Genomic DNA, 18,852 nt, shown 5'->3' with positions numbered 1-18,852 from the left:
CCTGAATACCATTCAAGGTGCTGGTTTTATGTGAAAGAGTGAAAGCCATGAATAGCTTGGAGCCAAAGTCCATGAAGTGCCATCTCCTCCTACATGAAACTGCTGGTCCCCTGAGAACTTCAGAGAAAGCCCTTTTGTATGTTTGGCCATGGACAGAAGTTCATCTAGTGGTGACATGTGGAATGGTCAGACTGTGGAACTTGCAAGGGGTGAGGGTGGTCCCATCACTCGTTTGGTTTCAGCATCAACTGAAGATTTTCTCCTCCTAATTTTGGTGCTGTTTCATGACAGGTTTTCTTGGTGTGGATTTTTAAAATATAGTTAGCCACCTTGAATACCTTCTGGAGTGTAGGTTCCAGCAGTGTAAGATCCTTTATGGCTGTTGCAAAACTTGACATGCCATTTAGTGTAGCCTAGTTGCCACCATAATTGGCACACAACCAGGTCTGCATGCCAGCCCTGGCACTGGTATGTCAGTGCAGGGAGTGGGAGATAGGAGGGCATAGGTAGAAAGGGAGGGGGGAAAATGGGGCAGAGATCGCGACGGGAAGGAGGACAGATTGAGGTCAGTGAAGGGGTTGGTACTGGTGGCAGCAGCACCAGCAGTAAGTATCCTTTCCCCTTTCCTGGCCTTGATCCACCTTCTCGGGTCCTCTCAGACATGTACCAGCTATATCGCTGGCACACGTCCAATTAGTCCCAGTGGGGTGGCAAGGCCTTATTCTGGGGCAAGGGAACAAATGTTCCATTACATAGACAAGGCTTTTGCATTCCAAAACTCCCCTGAAGGATGTAGTTTGCACCCCACTGGCATGACTGCATGGCCACATGGGGAGATTGGGGGAATCCTCTGTTGGATTATCCTCTATGCAAGAATAATGGCTGAAGGTAGTTATTCTTTCTCTCCATTCCTGCCTCCTTGTGGAGTTCTGACTTCTCTGAGAATTGTTTAAAAGTAATTGCTGTTTCCTATTTCACATAGTTTTCTTGTAAATAAAATGTAACAGCCCCTTCTGAGCCAATCTGCCATGAAAAGGAAAAGTCATCACATGGTTATCAAATTGGTGCACTTTCCTAGAAAGGAACCCCTCTTGTTGTCGTTGCTTCACCTCTTCCATCTTAGTGTCGGAGATCGTCAGAGGGGGTGAATGAAGTATGAATATATATTTCCTCTTTGAGAGCTGCATTCGTTTTCAGGACTCCCATATTGTTCATTCCCAGGTCTGTTTGGGTTCAATGACATCTGTGCCTGAACCCATTTGTGGGGTCACAGTTCTTCCCCCCATTTGCTAGTATGGCTTTTTTTTTTTTTAATTTAGAAAAAGATATATTTAACTGTTGTTTCACTGTCATTGGTGTCAGCAGCAGCAGGAGCACCAATGAGATATGTATGTATGTATGTATGTATGTATGTATGTATGTATATATGTATGTATGTATGTATTTTTTGTAGTGTCATCCCAAGGCAGGATGTGCTTAAAAAAATGGCTGTCACCATGAAAACCTGGCTGTGAGGCCAGTGATCTGTGGATCTTTCCATCTGAGATTTGTGTTGATCTTTCAGTGAAACATTTGTTGAAATTGCCATTGATCATTGTGAAATTGCACAAGCTATAAAGCCAGCTGCTGTGTAGATAGATGACAATTTGTGATGTCACCTCTCAAAAACTTTTCTCATGAGCCAAGTACTGAGAAACCCCCTGACTATGCTATCCAGACAGTTCAGGTTGGCTTTTAGTTAGTGAGTTTCTTCTCAGTTTGGATCATTCTCTAAGGCAATGGTTCTCACACATTTAGCACTGGAACCCACTTTTTTAGAATGAGAATCTGTCAGGACCCACCAGAAGTTCTGTCATGACCAGAAGTGACATCATCAAGCAGGAAAATGATTAGGAATCCTAGGCTGCAATTCTACCCACACTTACCCAGGAGTAAGTCCCACTTACTATCATTGTTAAAAGAATATACATAGTAGCTTGTTAAAAGTACAGGTCTGTAACATTTCCCCAAATGCAGTCACACACCATGGCAGCATCAAATCTAATATATTAAAAATAAAATATTGCAATGAATGGGGACCCACCTGAAATTGGCTCATGACCCACCTAGTGGGTCCCAACCCACAGTCCCAACCCACAAAACACTGCTCTAAGGCAATTCTCCATAGGTCAATATAATAAGAATTGATATAATAAGTCCTTTGAGTTTAGGAGGCTGGTTGCATCAGAAATGTTTCTCATGTAACCCAAACATTAACAGCGACTCCCCAAGCTCACTTCTTTTAAGCACTTGGGAGACAATTGCAGAGACACTCATTCTACATCAGAGTCTGTTTCACTTTGCCAAGACCCAAACTGCTTTCCGCTGCACGTTTAAGAACATCTTTGATTATTAGATATGATTCCTGGAGTATCAGTGACTAACTACAGGTAAGTACTAACCCCATATGCTGGTATTCATTCTCTCTACCATCTTTCAAAGCTTTCTCTAGCGCTGAGAAAAAATGAATTTCTTCACCCAGGTATGGAGTTTGCACAGGGAGACGAACTGATAGCAATGTGATCTGCATCCCCAGAAAAAAACTGTGGTCATAAAAAAAGTCCCCCAGTCTGGGAGTGCTCACAGGTCCAGCTTGTAGGCCAAAGTGGTGACTGTGGAGCACTTTCTACCAGCCAAGACTGGTGTCCCAACCACAGCCTTCGTGAAGAGGGACAGCTTGCTCACTATGATCTGTGCCCTGGTGACTTCTAGGTTAAGCTGCTGTCGCACATTGAGAGCACTTTGGTGACTGAAAACTACAACTGAAAGAATATCTGCCAGGCTGCTTAGTTAGACCTGGGATGGGATTTCACCAGCCTATAATCAATTACACGGGCTCCTGATCCATTACTGGGGACAATATTAAGTGCTGGGTTTTACCTGTGGATCACTTCCTGCTTGTGGTCTTGGTATCTTCTTTAACAGTGAGATCAACTTTGGAATGGAAACCCTCCATTGGGTGCACCTGCCATCAAAAGTGATGACATTTTCTTGGATTTACTGTAATGGGAGGAGAGGGTTTGCATTGTATTTCATGGTTCTAACTTATAATTCTGCCATGGATCCATGTTTATTGAAGGATGATGTATAATTTCGAATTATTCAAATAAATGCAAAATATTAGTGATAGGTAGTGTTTGGCTTGACCAGCCATTCTCAACTAAGAGCATAAGAACATAAGAAGAGCCTTGCTGGATCAGGGCCCATCTAGTTCAGCTTCCTGTATTTCACAGCAGCCCACCAGATGCCTCAGGGAGCACACACAAGACACTTGCATCTCGCTGCCCATCTCCCTGCATCTAGCATTCCATTTACACTCACACACCCCAGCGAAGACACCAGATTGTAATTGGGTTGAACTTGTGCTACTTTATTAAACACAGTGACCAATTTTTAATGCATGAAACCTACTGAACATACCGTCCCTCCCTCACCGCTCTGGACTAGGCGAAAAAACTGCCATCCATAGCCAATTGGAGTGACAGAAAATAAATTCCTATCCGGCCCTCATGGTGAGTGACCAACTAACCTCAGACTGTACATACCCATCATGGCTTGTAACCTGTGGTGGAGTTTTCCTCTATTCCCTACAATCCCTTAGGAGCTCTTCTCAGATTCCAGGGCCCCTCCGTCAAACAAGGATGCAACACGAACAAATAAACATAAAATCAGATTCCACTGGGAAAAATTTCAGCACATACTTTCAAGGCTTCATTTTGGCAAGATCCTGCAGTACATTCATTGCTGTTCATTTTTCTTTCTTAGCAAATGGCTCTTGGGTGAGTATCCATGACAATTTATGAACTAGGATCCTACATAATGACTGTATAGCTGCTTGGCATGCTGGTCCTCCACTCTTGATCAAGCAACACAATGAAGCAGGATAACAATGTACACCTTTAGCATTGTCAAATTTATTGTTACAACTTCTTGTTAAAGAAGGACAATAACCAAGTTGAGAATTGTGTCCAAACTTAATGCCAGCTTGGCTGATCTCTCCTTCCCAATCACGGCAATTATCGATCCACAAAAGGAACTTTACTTTGATAAAGTACTTGATCGTGTGACCTTCAAATAAGCTTCCAAAAGAACAATAGATAATTGGATACTGGTTGAAGACGAGACAAAGGAAGACTCCAGAACTACCATCTGACGCAAACATTGGCAGCATAAAAAAGATGCAAGAGAAACTTTTTATCTTAAGAATGGAATATGTACTGTCCACTCCAGATATGTCATCTAGTGATATTAGAAAGGTAAACCTTTAAGAATTTATCATATTTGCCTTTAAGTTCAGTTTAGGAATCTCATTCCAATTTGTGTCATACCATATTCGCTTGATCTGGTCCCACCTGGTCTTCCTTATCAGTGGCATAGCTAAAGGGAGCAGGGGGTACATTGCCATGGGTACATTGCCATGGGTACATTGCCATGGGTACCACACTTTGAGGGGGTGCCAACCCACACCCCCAGCAGCAGACCTGAGCCAAAAAAAATCAAACTAAGACTTCCTATAGGCTTTAGAATACCACTTTCTAAAAGGCACCTGACACCCAGAGGGTATTAAAATGGGCGGTGTTAAAAAAAATATGCCCTCAGGTGTCAGATACACCCAGTAGCTACACCACTGTTCCTTATACACTAATCATTCCTAATGTTCCTAATCATGGAATGTTCCTTTTTCTTTGCATCTGTCTTGGTTGCTTGAGGGGTTTTTCTGAGTGGGAAGTTCTTGATTTTTGCTGTAGGTTTCACTTGAAATCCTTTCCAGTATCAATCCACTTCTCTACCAGTTTATTAGGGGCTTGCTTTGGTGGGGTTGGGGAAGGCTGTAGCTCCATGTTAGAGCACCTGCTTTTCATGCCAGGCATCCCAGGTTCGACTCCCAGCATCATCTCAGGGCAGGGCCGAGACAAGACTCACATTCACTATTGTTTCTCAAATTGTATTTCAGACTGACTTCAGTGTTCTTCAGCAAACTGGGAACAATTGGTCCAGCACTACAATGTTCCTCCTCTTGGGATTTGGGAACCACCCTGAATTGCAAGTCCCTCTCTTTCTATCATTTCTAACCATCTACACTGTATCTATCTTTGGGAACCTCCTCATTGTTTTTTTAGTCGCCATTGACCAGCATCTTCACACCCCCATGTATTTCTTCCTCATGAACTTGTCCTGCTTGGAGACCTGCTACATTACGACCACCGTACCCAGGATGCTGGCCAGTCTCGTAACTGGGGACAGGTCTATATCCATGAAGGGCTGCATCACACAATACTATTTCTTTGGGTCCCTTGCTGCTACCGAATGCTACCTTCTAGCAATGATGTCTTACGATCGGTATTTGGCCATCTGCAAGCCTCTGCACTACACCACCATAATGAGCGGCAGGCTTTGCATCCAATTGGCTTGCACATCATGGAGCATTGGTCTAATGGCCAACACAGTAGTCACAGCTCTTGTGTTAGACCTTACGTTCTGTGGGCCCAATGAAATTGACCATTATTTTTGTGACCTCTATCCAGTGACAAACCTCTCCTGTAGCAATACCCATCTAGTAAAGCTTACAACCTTCATTCTTTCCCTTATAGCAACAGGGGCCCCCTTTGGACTGACTTTGGCCTCCTATGTCTGCATTATCATGACCATCTTGCAGATTAAATCCAGAGCTGTCCAGCAGAAGGCCTTCTCTACATGTTCTTCTCACCTCATCGTTGTGTCCCTTTTCTATGGGTCATTATTCTTGGTTTATGTTGTCCCTGAAACAGACACGTTGATGATCTCTCAAAAAAGCTTCTCTCTGTTTTACACGGTCTTAACTCCCATGCTCAATCCCCTCATTTACAGTCTAAGAAACAGAGAAGTGAAGCAAGCTCTTTTCAGATATGTTAGGAAACTCAGGAACCAAATGTAATCATTTTGGGATGTTCTGATGGATCCAACAAAGGTTGAAAAAGGTGTGACATGAAAACATTTCTTGGAGCCAATCCTGTAGTTCAGTGGTACTCAGACTGGTGAGTCACAACCCTTCAGCTCTTGTAAAGGTCCCCCGGTCCCTTTAAGGGGAAGGGGAGGGGTAGTGACATGATCCCCAGGATCATGTCACTAAGGGGGGGCGAAGGGGGGGCGAAAGGGAGAGGCTTTTATTCATTGCAGGTTGCTGCAGGCTCCAGGAGATGAGGTGAGCCCCGTCAGCCCTCCACAGGGCTCCCTGAGGCTTAGAATGTTGAAAATAACAGATCGCAAACCACTTCTGGTTTGCAATTGCAACCAAAAGGTGGTTCGTGATTGCTTTTTTTCAACATTTGGTGCCTTGAGGAGCCCTGCAGAAAGATGTGCGGGGCTCCCCACACCTGCTGGAGCCTGCAGCAGCCTGCAGTGAGTAAGAGTACCCCCCTTTCGCCCCACCTTAGGGATACTATCCTGGGTATTACGTCACTGTCCTTGCCCCCTCTCCCGCAAAGATTTACCTCAGGAGTAAAATTCCCAAGAACTTTGAGAACCACTGCTATAGTTGATTTTATGAAACTCTGTAACGTGCTAAATAAAAATAATTGCTACAATAATAGAATTTGTCCACTGACTATTGCAAACAGACACAATTGTCATGACATTCCAATGCCAATGTGAACTGCCTTATTTGTAGGGGTGTGCAAAAAAAAGTTTCATACCTCCGTTTGTTTTTGAAACTGAAAGTCTTACTACAGTTTGTGATTGTAGAGCTGGCATTTGGCTCATCACAAATTCCCCATTTTTCATTTCCCTCCATTTGTTTTTGTGATGAAGCTAGGAGATCACCTTGTTGCAGGTCTCAGTGGTGGTCTTCCCCCCTTAGTTTTTAGGAATGCAATAGCATCCCAGTGCTCAGATCAAGTTGTGTTTTTGTCCATACAACAAGTGAACATCTCAAAAAAAACTCATGACTTTCTCAAACAGTAGTTTGATCTCTCAGAACTGCTCAAATTTGTTGAAACAAATGAAAAGGTGCAGAAGAGAGAAACCAAAATAATTACTGGACTGTCATTGAAAAGAAAGGATTAGGTCTGTTTTATTTTCAATGTCAACTGTAAAAAAATTTTCTCTTAACTTGGGGTGATTGAGCCTACAATTGGGAACTTAAAAACATCTATAATGCTAATTTGGAGGGGATAGGTGTGAGTTGTGCTATCTATAAAATCTACTCCATCTAGTGAAGTTGGCTTATTTGGGTTCTGCTGAGTTTCTTGTTAGTTGTTACCTAGATTGTATTGTGGTGAAAGACCTATTAGATGAGAGCTAGGGTTTTCCTATTCGTTTTTGAAATGCTTTATTCTGTTGTCATTTGTATGGTATATTGTTATTCTGTAACTTCTTAATATTATGTGTTTGAGGTTATTGTATGGAAATAAATTACCCTTCTGTTACTGAAGTTGAAAGACTTTGGGTTCATTTGGGTCCAGATTGGTTGATATCTGGAAGTAAGAGACACTTAGAACCACACAACTGCCTGTTGTAGTAGAAGGGGGCAGGCAGCTTGTGTGATACTGGGCTGGGGCACTTCACTTACAAGCAAATGCTACAGTGTTTGGAGCTTCAGTCTAGAAAAAAGGTGCTGGGGGAAGGACACAATTGAGACATTTGAAATTATGCTCGGGGGATGTTCTTTCGGGGGATGTTCTATGGGGGATGTTCTTTTCCCTCTCACACAACACCAGAACCAGGGGACAGCCACTAAAATTTTGTCCTAATTATTATTATTAACAGTATTTATATACGGCTTTTCAACTAAAAGTTCACAAAGCGGTTTACAGAGAAAAATCAAATAACTAAATGCCTCCCTGTCCCAAAAGGGCTCACAATCTAAAAAGATGCAAATGAATACCAGCAGACAGCCACTAGAACAGACAATGCTGGGGTGAGATGGGCCAGTTACTCTCCCCCTGCTAAAAAAAGGAGCACCCACTTGAAAAAGTGCCTCTTACCCAATTAGCAGGGGTCCCTAACTTGGGACAGTTAGGACAGACAATAGAAAATATTTCTTTACATATTTCTTTATTTCTTTAAAGTATAATTAATCTGTCCCCTGGGGGATAAGAATAGGCCCTCGGTTTCGCTGTACTTGTCCTAAGAGGCGACTAAACAGCCACCGGCTAGATGGGACTCCTTAACCTGGGAAGACAGCTCATCTGAGAGAAGGAAAACTCTGATCCCAAACCTCCACTGCCTTGTGGCTACATCCAGTTATGGAAAAGGCTACAGGAGTCAATCTCCAGGCAAAATCCAGAGCCAGAGTCCCTGAGGCAGTTCATGGCTGAACACAGTCACGTTCTGGCAACTCCGCTGGAACCAACCGTATTGACTTCTGCCTTTCCATTGGGCCATTTCAGCAAGGTGGGGGGATTTGCTGCAAGGATAACAGCCTATCCTCCATACCTTCTTTACCCAGGCTTCGCGCACTGGAGAGGACACTCCAACTTTGCCATATGGCGTCGGCACAACACAGGAAGCAGCAGTTTACCGGTTATAAGTCTCTGTTCGATTGGCATAGAGCATGATGCCAGGGGCTGCTTCCGATGGTGGGAGAGATCATTGCAGCTCATTGGGCAGCTACCGCCCACCTTAAGCTGGGAAGTCCCCAGCCAGTAAGGTGCTGCCTCACCACAGTCCATTAACCTCATTGTGTCCATGGGGTTTAGGGTGAAAACCAACAAGCGACTTGTCAAAAAGGACTTGTCACTCTCATCAGTGCATATGCACCAACTCTGCCATCTCCAGCAGAAGATAAAGACAAATTCTACAACGACCTGGCCATCACTATCAAGAAAGTCCCCGAGAAAGAGTCATTGTTCATCCTTGACAACTTCAATGCTAGAGTTGGTGCTGATCACAATTCGTGGCCCACTTGCTTAGGTCAGTTTGGCACTGGGAAGATGAACAAAAATGGCCAATGCCTGCTAGAGTTTTGCTGCCATCACGGTCTCTGTGTCAGCAACACATTCTTCAACACGAAGCCCCAACACAGAGTCTCTTGGAGACACCCAAGATCAAAGCACTGGCACCAGCTCAACCTGATTCTCACCAGATGCTCCAGCCTTCCCAGCATCAAGATCACACGCAGTTATCAAGGTGCTGCCTGCGACACTGACCACTCCCTGGTGTGCAGAAGAGTGAAACTGCGAACAAAATGACTGTATCACACGAAAAAGGAAAGAAGACCTTGCATTGACACCAGCAAGATCCAGGATCAGGGAAAAGTGGAGGAATTTGCAAGAGCAGTTGAGGAAATTCTTCCAGGTCTGGCCGATGCAAATGCATCCAACAGATGGGAACATTTCAAGAATGCTGTTTACAACACCAGCTTGTCTGTATTCGGCAAGAAGACCAACAAGACGGCAGACTTGTTTGAAGCCCACCCTGAGGAGTTGACTCTAGTCATTGAGGAAAAGAGGAGAGCTCTAGCAGCATACAAAGCCTGTCCCAGTGAGCGCAACCTGCAGGTCTTCCAAGCTGCTCGTAGCAAAGTCCAGCAGACTGCCAGGAGATGTGCTAATGACTACTGGCTCCAACTCTGTTCCCAGATACAGATAGCAGCTGACACACGCAACATCAAGGAGATGTATGATGGTATCAAGCAGGCCCTAGGTCCAACACAGAAGAGAATTGCCCCTCTGAAGTCTGCCACAGGCGCGGTCATCCAGGACCAGGCGCAGCAGATGGAACGCTGGGTGCAGCACTACACTGAGCTATATTCCAGAGAAAACGTAGTTACCGAAGAAGCGCTAAACAACATTGAGTGCCTGCCTGTGTTGGAGGAGCTTGACAGTGAACCAACCCTAGAAGAACCTCATGTGGTGCTGGACTCTATTGCCTCTGGCAAGGCACCTGGGAAAGACAGCATCCCTGCTGAGGTCCTAAAGTGCTGCAAAGATATCATTGCCACTGAGCTGCATGAAATCCTCTGTCTCTGCTGGAGAGAACATAGAGGTGGTTAGGTTTCAGTTTAAGTGCTGCTCTTTAGTTTCCTTTTAAAAATTAAAGTTACAGTATTATAGATACATTTATTGCAACCATCAGCCCCCTAGTGGCCAACTGAAAAATGTACTTCCTGTTTCTCATCCCTCATTTCCAATACAAATCAAATAACATATGGGCTGATTTTCTGGGTTGCTGGAGTCCTGTGCCAAGTTACTAGGGAGCCTGGAGCAAAACACTGCACTGGGCCCCCATGGGGGCTACATGGGGGCTACTCCCTGCTACAATTGTTGCCAATGTTGAAGAGTCACAGGTCAGTCTGGCCTGATGGGCCCTATGATGACTTTCAGTCAGTGTCCAATCTGGTCAACCTCTAACACCATCCCTGGAATGGTCAGTGATGCAAAATGGGCAGCCCATTCCTATCCAAGTTCCTCCACACCCACACTGATGCAGCAGTACCAGAGCAGACTACTCTGCATCCTCTGGGAGAATTTTGCATGCTGGAGGTCTCTGCAAGGCAAGGGGACATTCATCCCTTTGCCTCTAAGAAAGCCCCAGTAGCCAGAGGGAGGCGACTCAGACCTGCACCTGCTAAATCACAAGCGCAAATCTATGTTGCTTTGTCAGCGAATCGGGCCTAGGAAGGGGGATAGGATACAGCGTGCACAGCTGCCACTAATCTTGTACCTCTCCCAGGTCAGATCCACCTACCTCCCCACCCTGGTTGCTGCCCCCGTACCCCATTATACCTCTCCCCACCCTCTCCTGCTTTATCACCACCCCTGTACTGCCTGGTATTTAATTGGTTAAGCTAATGAGGATATAGGCTTATTATTGGGTATTTGGAATATATATTCCAAATGCCAAATATATATTCCAAATATATTCTGTCTTTGTATGTAATGTGAGGACTGACAGAGAGAGGAGAGGTACTGTTCTGCATGTCATCTTGGAACCCCAGGTTGACCCCCCCCATAGCCTGTTTTTTAAGAAAGGTTACCGCAATGCAACCCAGTTCTTTATTTTCTTGAGAAATTAAAATGAAATGTCCACTTTCAGGATAACATTCTGCATTTCAAGATGAAAACCGCACCTCAATTCCCACACTTTTTTTCAAGGGGAAGGGAGGGAGAATGTAAAACAGACAGAAATTGCAGTCTGCCTTGGAGGCTGAGATTTTTGAATGGAAATTGGTTTGCATGTTCAGGACTCCACAGTCAGGAAATTAGAGGACAGGTTCTCTCATGAACTGAGAACTGGTTGGAGGCCAGGAAGCAGAGAGTGGGTGTCAATGGGCAATTTTCACAATGGAGAGAGGTGAAAAGCGGTGTGCCCCAAGGTTCTGTCCTGGGACTGGTGCTTTTCAACCTCTTCATAAATGACCTGGAGACTGGGGTGAGCAGTGAGGTTGCAAAGTTTGCAGACAACACCAAACTTTTCCGAGTGGTGAAGATCAGAAGTGATGGTGAGGAGCTCCAGAAGGATCTCTCCAGACTGGCAGAATGGGCAACAAAATGGCAGTTGCACTTCTTATGTTCTTATAGGACACTCTTCAGCATATCAATTCAAAACCCAGATTGACCCCACATGCATTTTCAAGGGAGAATATGAAAAAGAGATTGAAATTGAAAGATATGAAATAAGGCATTTGACATTTCCAATACCTTTCCAATCCTGACGCATCATTGAAATTGAGACAAGTGAGTTTTGACAAAAAGACGTTCCATTAAGTTCAACAGTTAGGATCCACTTCCTTTAGATCCAATCCATCAATTCTGTCCATGAAATCTAGAGTGCAGATTAAGTGGGCATTGGGGTATAAGCACGTTGGCCCCTTGTATAGGAATTTTGGTGGGTGAATGGAGCCTGGAAGGGGGCAAGTTCATGTTTAGAAGAAATTCGTTGCATAAGAGTCCCATGTTAAAATGGATTGTGAAGGACAAAATACATATGAACATAAGAAGATCCCTGCTGGATCAGGCCCAAGGCCCATCTAGTACAGATTCCTGTATCTCACAGTGGACCACCGGATGCACAGAAGGTAACCACATACTTGCATCTCACTGCCACTTACCTACATCTGACATTCTATTTACCTTCACTCCCCCCAATGAAGACACGAGATTGCACTTTTGTTTAACTTGGGCAACCGTATAAACACAAGTTACCAATTTTTAATGCATGAAACCTATTGAATATACCGTCCCTCCCTCATCAGTCTGGGTTAGGCGAAAAAACTGCCATTCACAGCCAGTTTCCATGACAGAATACAATTCCTACCCACCCCCAAGATGAGCAACCAGCTAATCTCAGACTGTACATACCCATCATGGCTTGTAACCAGTGAAGAACACAGAAACACAAAGACTGATCATTATGTACATGTAAACTGAACAGGACTGTTGCAATAACATTTTCACCAGATTTTCTTCACAAATGTAAGCAAGTGCAGGTGTCATCTCCTGATCATGGACTTCCCGACACTTCTGGGAAACCTCTGTGTGAAACAGTATGCTTGACCAGATGGGCCTTTGGCCTGATACAACAAGGACATTCTTCTGTATGGTGGTATAGTACCATATATATTATTTTTGTTATTGGGTGAACTTATAGTTCACCACTAAAATTCAATGTATTAGGGCCACACAAGAAATGAAAATGTCATTCTGTTTAAGACATTGAATAACTGTGATCTCAGTGTTTTCATTAGGAACAAAGAGCCCAAAACAAGTCTAAACTGAAATGGAGGATTATTCCCTATAACTGGAGGTCTTCATCAGGAATAATCTGATTAAAAATAACGTATACTTTTGAACCTCACCACACATCTAGGAATTAGAGGAGCCACAATGGGCATTAAGGAAATAATCTTTATTTCAAATTTGGAGAACAATAAAGTCTAGAATCATGAAGATATGTACTGTGGCATAAGCTTTTGTGGGTACAATCACCTTTCCCCCAATATGCATTCATTTATTGACAACTTGACAATCCACAGAGGACTAGGGGGTAATAAAGGAAGCAAGATCAGGTCCTATAGCTCAGATAATCAGCTTTTGGTCAACTAGCATGGTCAATCAAACTATCAAAACTGTGTTATTTAAGGCCATAACACAGAACGAAGTCAGAGATGAAAACATAAAAATCAATCCAGCCACAATAATGCAGAAACTGCTGTATCCCATAGCAAGTCTGACATCCCAAGCAAGATTCACCAGCTATGAATCAAGCTTTTGATTGCTTCCTAAACTAAAAAGAAAGGAATGAGTTCAAATGAATCCTCACAAAAATGGTCAATTTACTGCAAACCCTTCCAAGGGCTTGATGAACTTCTTTGTTCCTCAAACTGTAGATAATGGGATTGAGCAAGGGAGTCAGGACCGTGTAGAAGAGAGAAAAGAATTTATTTAGGTCTCTTAGGGTGGGGGTGTCTGGCAACATGTAGACAATGACGATTGAGCCATAAAAAATGCAAACCACCGTGAGATGAGAGGAGCAGGTCAAAAAGGCCTTCTTCCTCCCAATGGTGGATGGAATCTTCAGGATAGTGACAATTATAAAGATATAGAATGTGATTGTGAACCCAAACGGCATGGCTGTGAAAAAAATGCTAAAGCCAAAGCAGGTAAGTTCTATTGGGGTTGTATCACTGCAGGAGAGTTTTACTATTGGAACGAAGTCACAGAAGAAATGGTCAATCTCATTGGGGCCAAAGAAATATAATCGGGACATCTGAAATGCCAGGATCCAAGTAACTACAAAAGAACCGACCCAGGCTCCCATCACTAACTGGGAACAGCATCTCATAGTCATGATGGTGGCATAATGCAAAGGTTTGCATATTGCCAAATACCGGTCATAAGACATGATTGCCAATAACCACGTTTCTGTAGTGATTAATGTACACAAGAAGAAAAACTGAGTAATACAACCCTGAACTGAAATGGTTCTGTCCATTGATAGGAAACTGGCTGTCATTCTGGGCACAATGGTTGTGCTAGAACATGTCTCCAGGCAGGACAAGCTCCCCAGAAAAAAGTACATTGGGGTGTGAAGGTGCTCGTCAGCCCAAACTAGCATCACAATCAGAAGGTTTCCAGCTACTGTAAAGAGGTAGATGACCAGAAATACCAAAAATAGCAGCTCAGGCAGATCTCCAAATCCCAGAAGGATGAACTCTGTGACAGCTGATTGATTTCCAGGCTGTGATTTGACCATGATTTTCATCCAGCAAGCATGATTTGAACTGTAAAATATAATCAGGATGATAGGTTATTTTTCATACAGGGATGTTAACAAGTTCTAATCTCGGGACCGCTGGGCATCTTCTACCATGGAGTGAACTCTATTCTACTTGTCTATTAAGTGTCCTGCGTATATGTGAACTTAGAAGAAACAAATTCCTCCACAAGCATTTCTAACAACAGGGAAACAAGTGCAAGAGTCCTGCATAAAACCCCCTTTCTCCCCTGAAATTTTATTTCAGGGTCCAATCAGCAGAGGTACACAAAATAACCAGAAAGAAGTTTATTTGATGCATCAAGTGAGGTACACATAGCAAATACATGCATCTGACCACTAGCCAGCAACAATCAAGTCTTTATATAATACAACCAGGAACTGTAAACTTACTCAATCACATTCATGCAAACCCTAATCACCCAATTGACACCTTCCACTGCATCTCCACAGTCGTCAGCAGAGAGAATCTGCCTCTGAAGAACCAGTCCAAACTTACTCAAGGTGACGGAGTCTAGCTCTGGATGCATCAAAGACAAGTCAGTTCATGGTAAAGTTGCCCTGATGTAATGGTGTTCCTCTTTTTCCCCTTCAGGGTCTTTAGCTGACACAAGTCTGAGGAGACAAAGGGAGCAAGTTGGCTGACACTGGAGGTGATGGCATCCAGCACAATATGTTTGTACCAGGTGACGCCCCCTCTCACCTCCAACCTGCCGCTGGCCCTCCCCCAATCCACCCACCCCGTCCCATTTCACCCACTCTGCTGACTTACAAATGTTAATGGGGCACCCCTTCATTGCTGCCGCAAATTAGATCCTCCCTGCCATCTGTGGTAGTGGCCTGGAAGTCAGCAGCTCCTCACACATTTCCAGTGTTGTAAAGTGTGTACCGCCTCTGGAATGAGAGTTCCAGTAGTGGTAGTGCCGCATTGAACTGGACCAAATCTCAGTAAAGTCAATGGAATTTTGTCCTCATTTTCTTTGGAACTGGATGTAACCCTATATGCTGAGGAACAAATAACTCTCTATTCAGAAATAATAATCAACAATTAATATAGCATATTAGAATATATTATATTAAAATAATGAAAAAAATGTGTCAATAAATATTTCATTGATTTCAAAAAGTGTTTAGTCAGGATTCATTTTCTTTGGATACAACTGTATGTCTCAGTTTTCCAAATAAAAACCAACTTTGAATAAGGAAGAAGAACTCTGCAGGATCAGTCCAAAGGTTCATCTTGCTAGCACCCTGTTTCTTACAGTGATACCCCAGCTGTCTCTGGGAAGTTCATAAGCAGGAGAGAAAGACAAACTCCTCTCCCACCATTGTGCTTCTGCAACTGGTCTTTAAAATATCAAATTGAGTGAGGAAATGAATACATTTCCAGGAAAGGGAAGTTTTATCATCCCACCCACCAGGTTTCAACCAAGTGAACAGAGAAAGATGTCTATAATGTTGGACATCTATTTCAACTCTCTGTTGAGCCACCAAATGTAAAAGAAACTTCTCATCTAGCACAGAAGAAAAAAATTCCTAATATTTATTATTTATGTATTTATGCAATTTATATCCTACTTTTCTAAACCGTATCAACTACTAGTAAGGTTCTAATTGGCTTTTCATTTCCATTTTTGATGGAGACTCTCATGATACCTTGTAAAAGATTCATCATCTTTTCCTCTGTGAATACCTCCCACCTCTTTTTGAATCACATGCCCCTATTCAAAGGAACAATTATAGATGGAGTTATATGCTTAATTTCAATCATTCTCCTGCCTTTTGCAATCTCTGTGCTGCTATAAGACTCTCCACACATAGCCTTTACTAAAGAGAAGGTTGAAGTTTTATCACTCCCTCTAAAAAGCATTTGTTTAATTAGCCTCTCAAACCCACAGGAATTCCTGCCCCCTTGGGTGACTCCCCTGCTTGTTTAAAAAACAAACAAACCCAAGGGTGTTATGCATCCAAATACATATGGGGACTGAGTTGTTTTACTGTTCTAGTCCCTTGCTGGCATCCTGATTCAATGGATGAGAAACCATGAAACTAAATCTAAACATGTAGAAAAGCACTTATTCATTACTTGCTCCAAATGAGCTGTAAGTGCTTCTGCTTTTGATTAGCCAGGCAGGAAATAAGCGTAAAATCCTATACATACTTACAGGTAGGGAACACTGGACTCACTAGAAGTTGCAAAGTGTTGGGATCCTTCCTCATGAACTAGAATCCTGACGTTTGTCACACATATAGTCTAACAGCACAATTCTATGCACAATCCTCTCACTAATTCAATGGGCAATACTCCTAGGTAAATATGTATAGTATTGCAGCCTAAGAAATAGTGAATGCTAGAATAATCTGACAGTAGGACACATCATATTTTTTCTCTGTACATGAGACTCTGAATGTACTCCCAAACAGTTAAGATACTTACAGGCTATCAAAAAAGAAAAGTTGGGTTTGTCATAATATAAAATATTTTGAGCCTGAGCATGTCAACCCAGAAGTAAGTCCCATTTGTTCAATGGGGCTGACTCATAGTAAAATGTGTATAGGATTGCAATGATTACTAGAACACTCTAAGAGCCCAATCCTGTGGGCTGGCAATAGCGCACAGTATAATGGCACCAAAATGGCCACCGCTGTATCCTGTGGGATCAGGAAAGCTGCTAGAGGTCTCCTCAGGGTAAAGGAACATTGGTTCCCTTTCCCCATGTAGAGCCCCAATGGCCCCAATGGGAGCTGTGCCAGCTCTTTAGCTGGTACAGAACCAAGGAGACCTATCTCAGGCTCTGCGGCTCTGCAGGGGAGATCGGATTCTTCAGCAGCTTCTGCCATCATCCCCGCTCCCCCCTCCCAGGCCCAATCTGCCAGCCCTCCGTCTGCCCACTTCTGCCCCCTCCCCACCTTCCCCCTGCCCTCCCTCTATTCTGAAAAAGCCTTCCTGCTACTTGTCGTTCACATACTGCCAGCATGGAGTCCTGGCATCAGTTAGCATGGTCTCTCCACTGTGCCACACTTGTCTGGTGGGCCACCGTGAGATACAGGAAGCTGGACTAGATGAGCCCCTGGTTTGATCCAGCAGTACTCCTCTTAGGTTCATATGAGTAATGATTAACAGAAGTTTCATTGATTTCAGTTTTAATCACATTAATTTCTTCTGATGAAAAATAATGTATATTTTTGATCCTCACCACTCATCTAGGAGTTAAAAGAGCCAAAAGGATTTTAAGGAAACAATTTATATTTCAAGTTTGATAATGGCTTCACATTCCTTCAGACTGTAAGCTGGTGGAAGTCATACTATAGCAAAGTCATGCACCAGGTGGAGGAGGTATTTATTTATTTACTTATTTATTTACAGAATCACAATGAAATCTTAGAATCATGAAGACATTTATTGTGGCACAAGGTTTTGTGAATATAATCCCCTTTCTTCAACTTGCATTCAGTTACTGAGATTTTGACCATCTGCAGAGAACTAAGCAGGCAACCAAGGAAGCAAGATCAGGCCCTGATGACCTCCCATTGGTCTAATAGCATGGTCAATTAAACTATCAAAATTGTATTTTATTATTATTATTATTAACAGTATTTATATACCGCTTTTCAACTAAAAGTTCACAAAGCGGTTTACAGAGAAAAAGCAAATAACTAATGGCTCCCTGTCCCAAAAGGGCTCACAACCTAAAAAGATGCAAAAAGAACACCAGCAGACAGCCACTATAAAAGACACTGCTGGGATGAGGTGGGCCAGTTACTCTCCCCCTGCTAAAAAGAGGAGCACCCACTTGAAAAAGTGCCTCTTATCCAATTAGCAGGGGTATTTTTCAAGACTATAACATAGAACAGAGTCAGAAGAGGTTAACCAAAAACATAAAAATCATCCCAGACACAATAATTTAGAAGCTGCTGCTTCCCATAGCAAATCTGACATTCCAAGCAAGTGGGTTTCACCCAGTGGGTTACACCTAGTGGGTTACATCCACCAATCAGGTTACACCCGCTAAGGTTTCGACAGCTTCCTAAACTGAAAGGAATTAGTTCGAACGAATCCTCACAAAAATGGTCAATTTACCCCAAACTCTTCCAAGGGCTTGATGAACTTCTTTGTTCCTCAAGCTGTAGATAATGGGATTGAGCAAGGGAGTCAGGACAGCATAAAAGACAGAGAAGAATTTATTTAGATTTCTGAGAGTTGGTGTGTCTGGCAACATGTAGACAATGACGATTGAGCCATAAAAAATGCAAACCACCGTGAGATGAGAGGAGCAGGTCAAAAAGGCCTTCTTCCTCCCAATGGTGGATGGAATCTTCAGGATGGTGACAATTATAAAGATATAGAATGTGATTGTGAACCCAAACGGCATGGCTGTGAAAAGAAAGCTAAAGCCAAAGCAGGTAAGTTCTATTGGGGTTGTATCACTGCAGGAGAGTTTTACTATTGGAACAAAGTCACAGAAGAAATGGTCTATCTCATTGGGGCCACAGAAATATAATCGGGACATCTGAAATGCCAGGATCCAAGTAACTACAAAAGAACCGACCCAGGCTCCCATCACTAGCTGGAAGCAGCATTTCAGATTCATGTTGGTTGCATAATGCAAAGGTTTGCAT

General features: G+C 43.2%; 2 protein-coding genes across 2 annotated transcripts in view; both read left to right on the top strand.

Annotated features, from left to right (window-relative positions):
• The first annotated feature begins 2,397 nt into the window (after positions 1-2,397).
• LOC136652366 (olfactory receptor 10A7-like) lies at positions 2,398-5,953 on the top strand. The gene is made up of 3 exons (XM_066629302.1): positions 2,398-2,429; positions 3,979-4,090; positions 4,994-5,953. Exons 1-3 carry the CDS (start codon positions 2,398-2,400, stop codon positions 5,951-5,953), a joined length of 1,104 nt encoding a protein of 367 aa, XP_066485399.1.
• Positions 5,954-18,497: 12,544 nt separating this feature from the next.
• LOC136652364 (vomeronasal type-2 receptor 26-like) overlaps positions 18,498-18,852 on the top strand; it is a 36,745-nt gene continuing 36,390 nt past the window's right edge. The window contains exon 1 of the mRNA XM_066629301.1: positions 18,498-18,636. Coding sequence (XP_066485398.1) covers positions 18,498-18,636 — 139 coding nt within the window. The remainder of the gene's footprint in view (positions 18,637-18,852) is intronic.

The sequence above is a fragment of the Tiliqua scincoides genome, chromosome 5 (assembly GCF_035046505.1).
Source record: "Tiliqua scincoides isolate rTilSci1 chromosome 5, rTilSci1.hap2, whole genome shotgun sequence".
NCBI classification, from domain to species: domain Eukaryota; kingdom Metazoa; phylum Chordata; class Lepidosauria; order Squamata; family Scincidae; genus Tiliqua; species Tiliqua scincoides.
The sequence above is the reverse complement of the archived record's forward strand: the minus strand, read 5'-3'. Positions and strand labels throughout refer to the sequence as shown.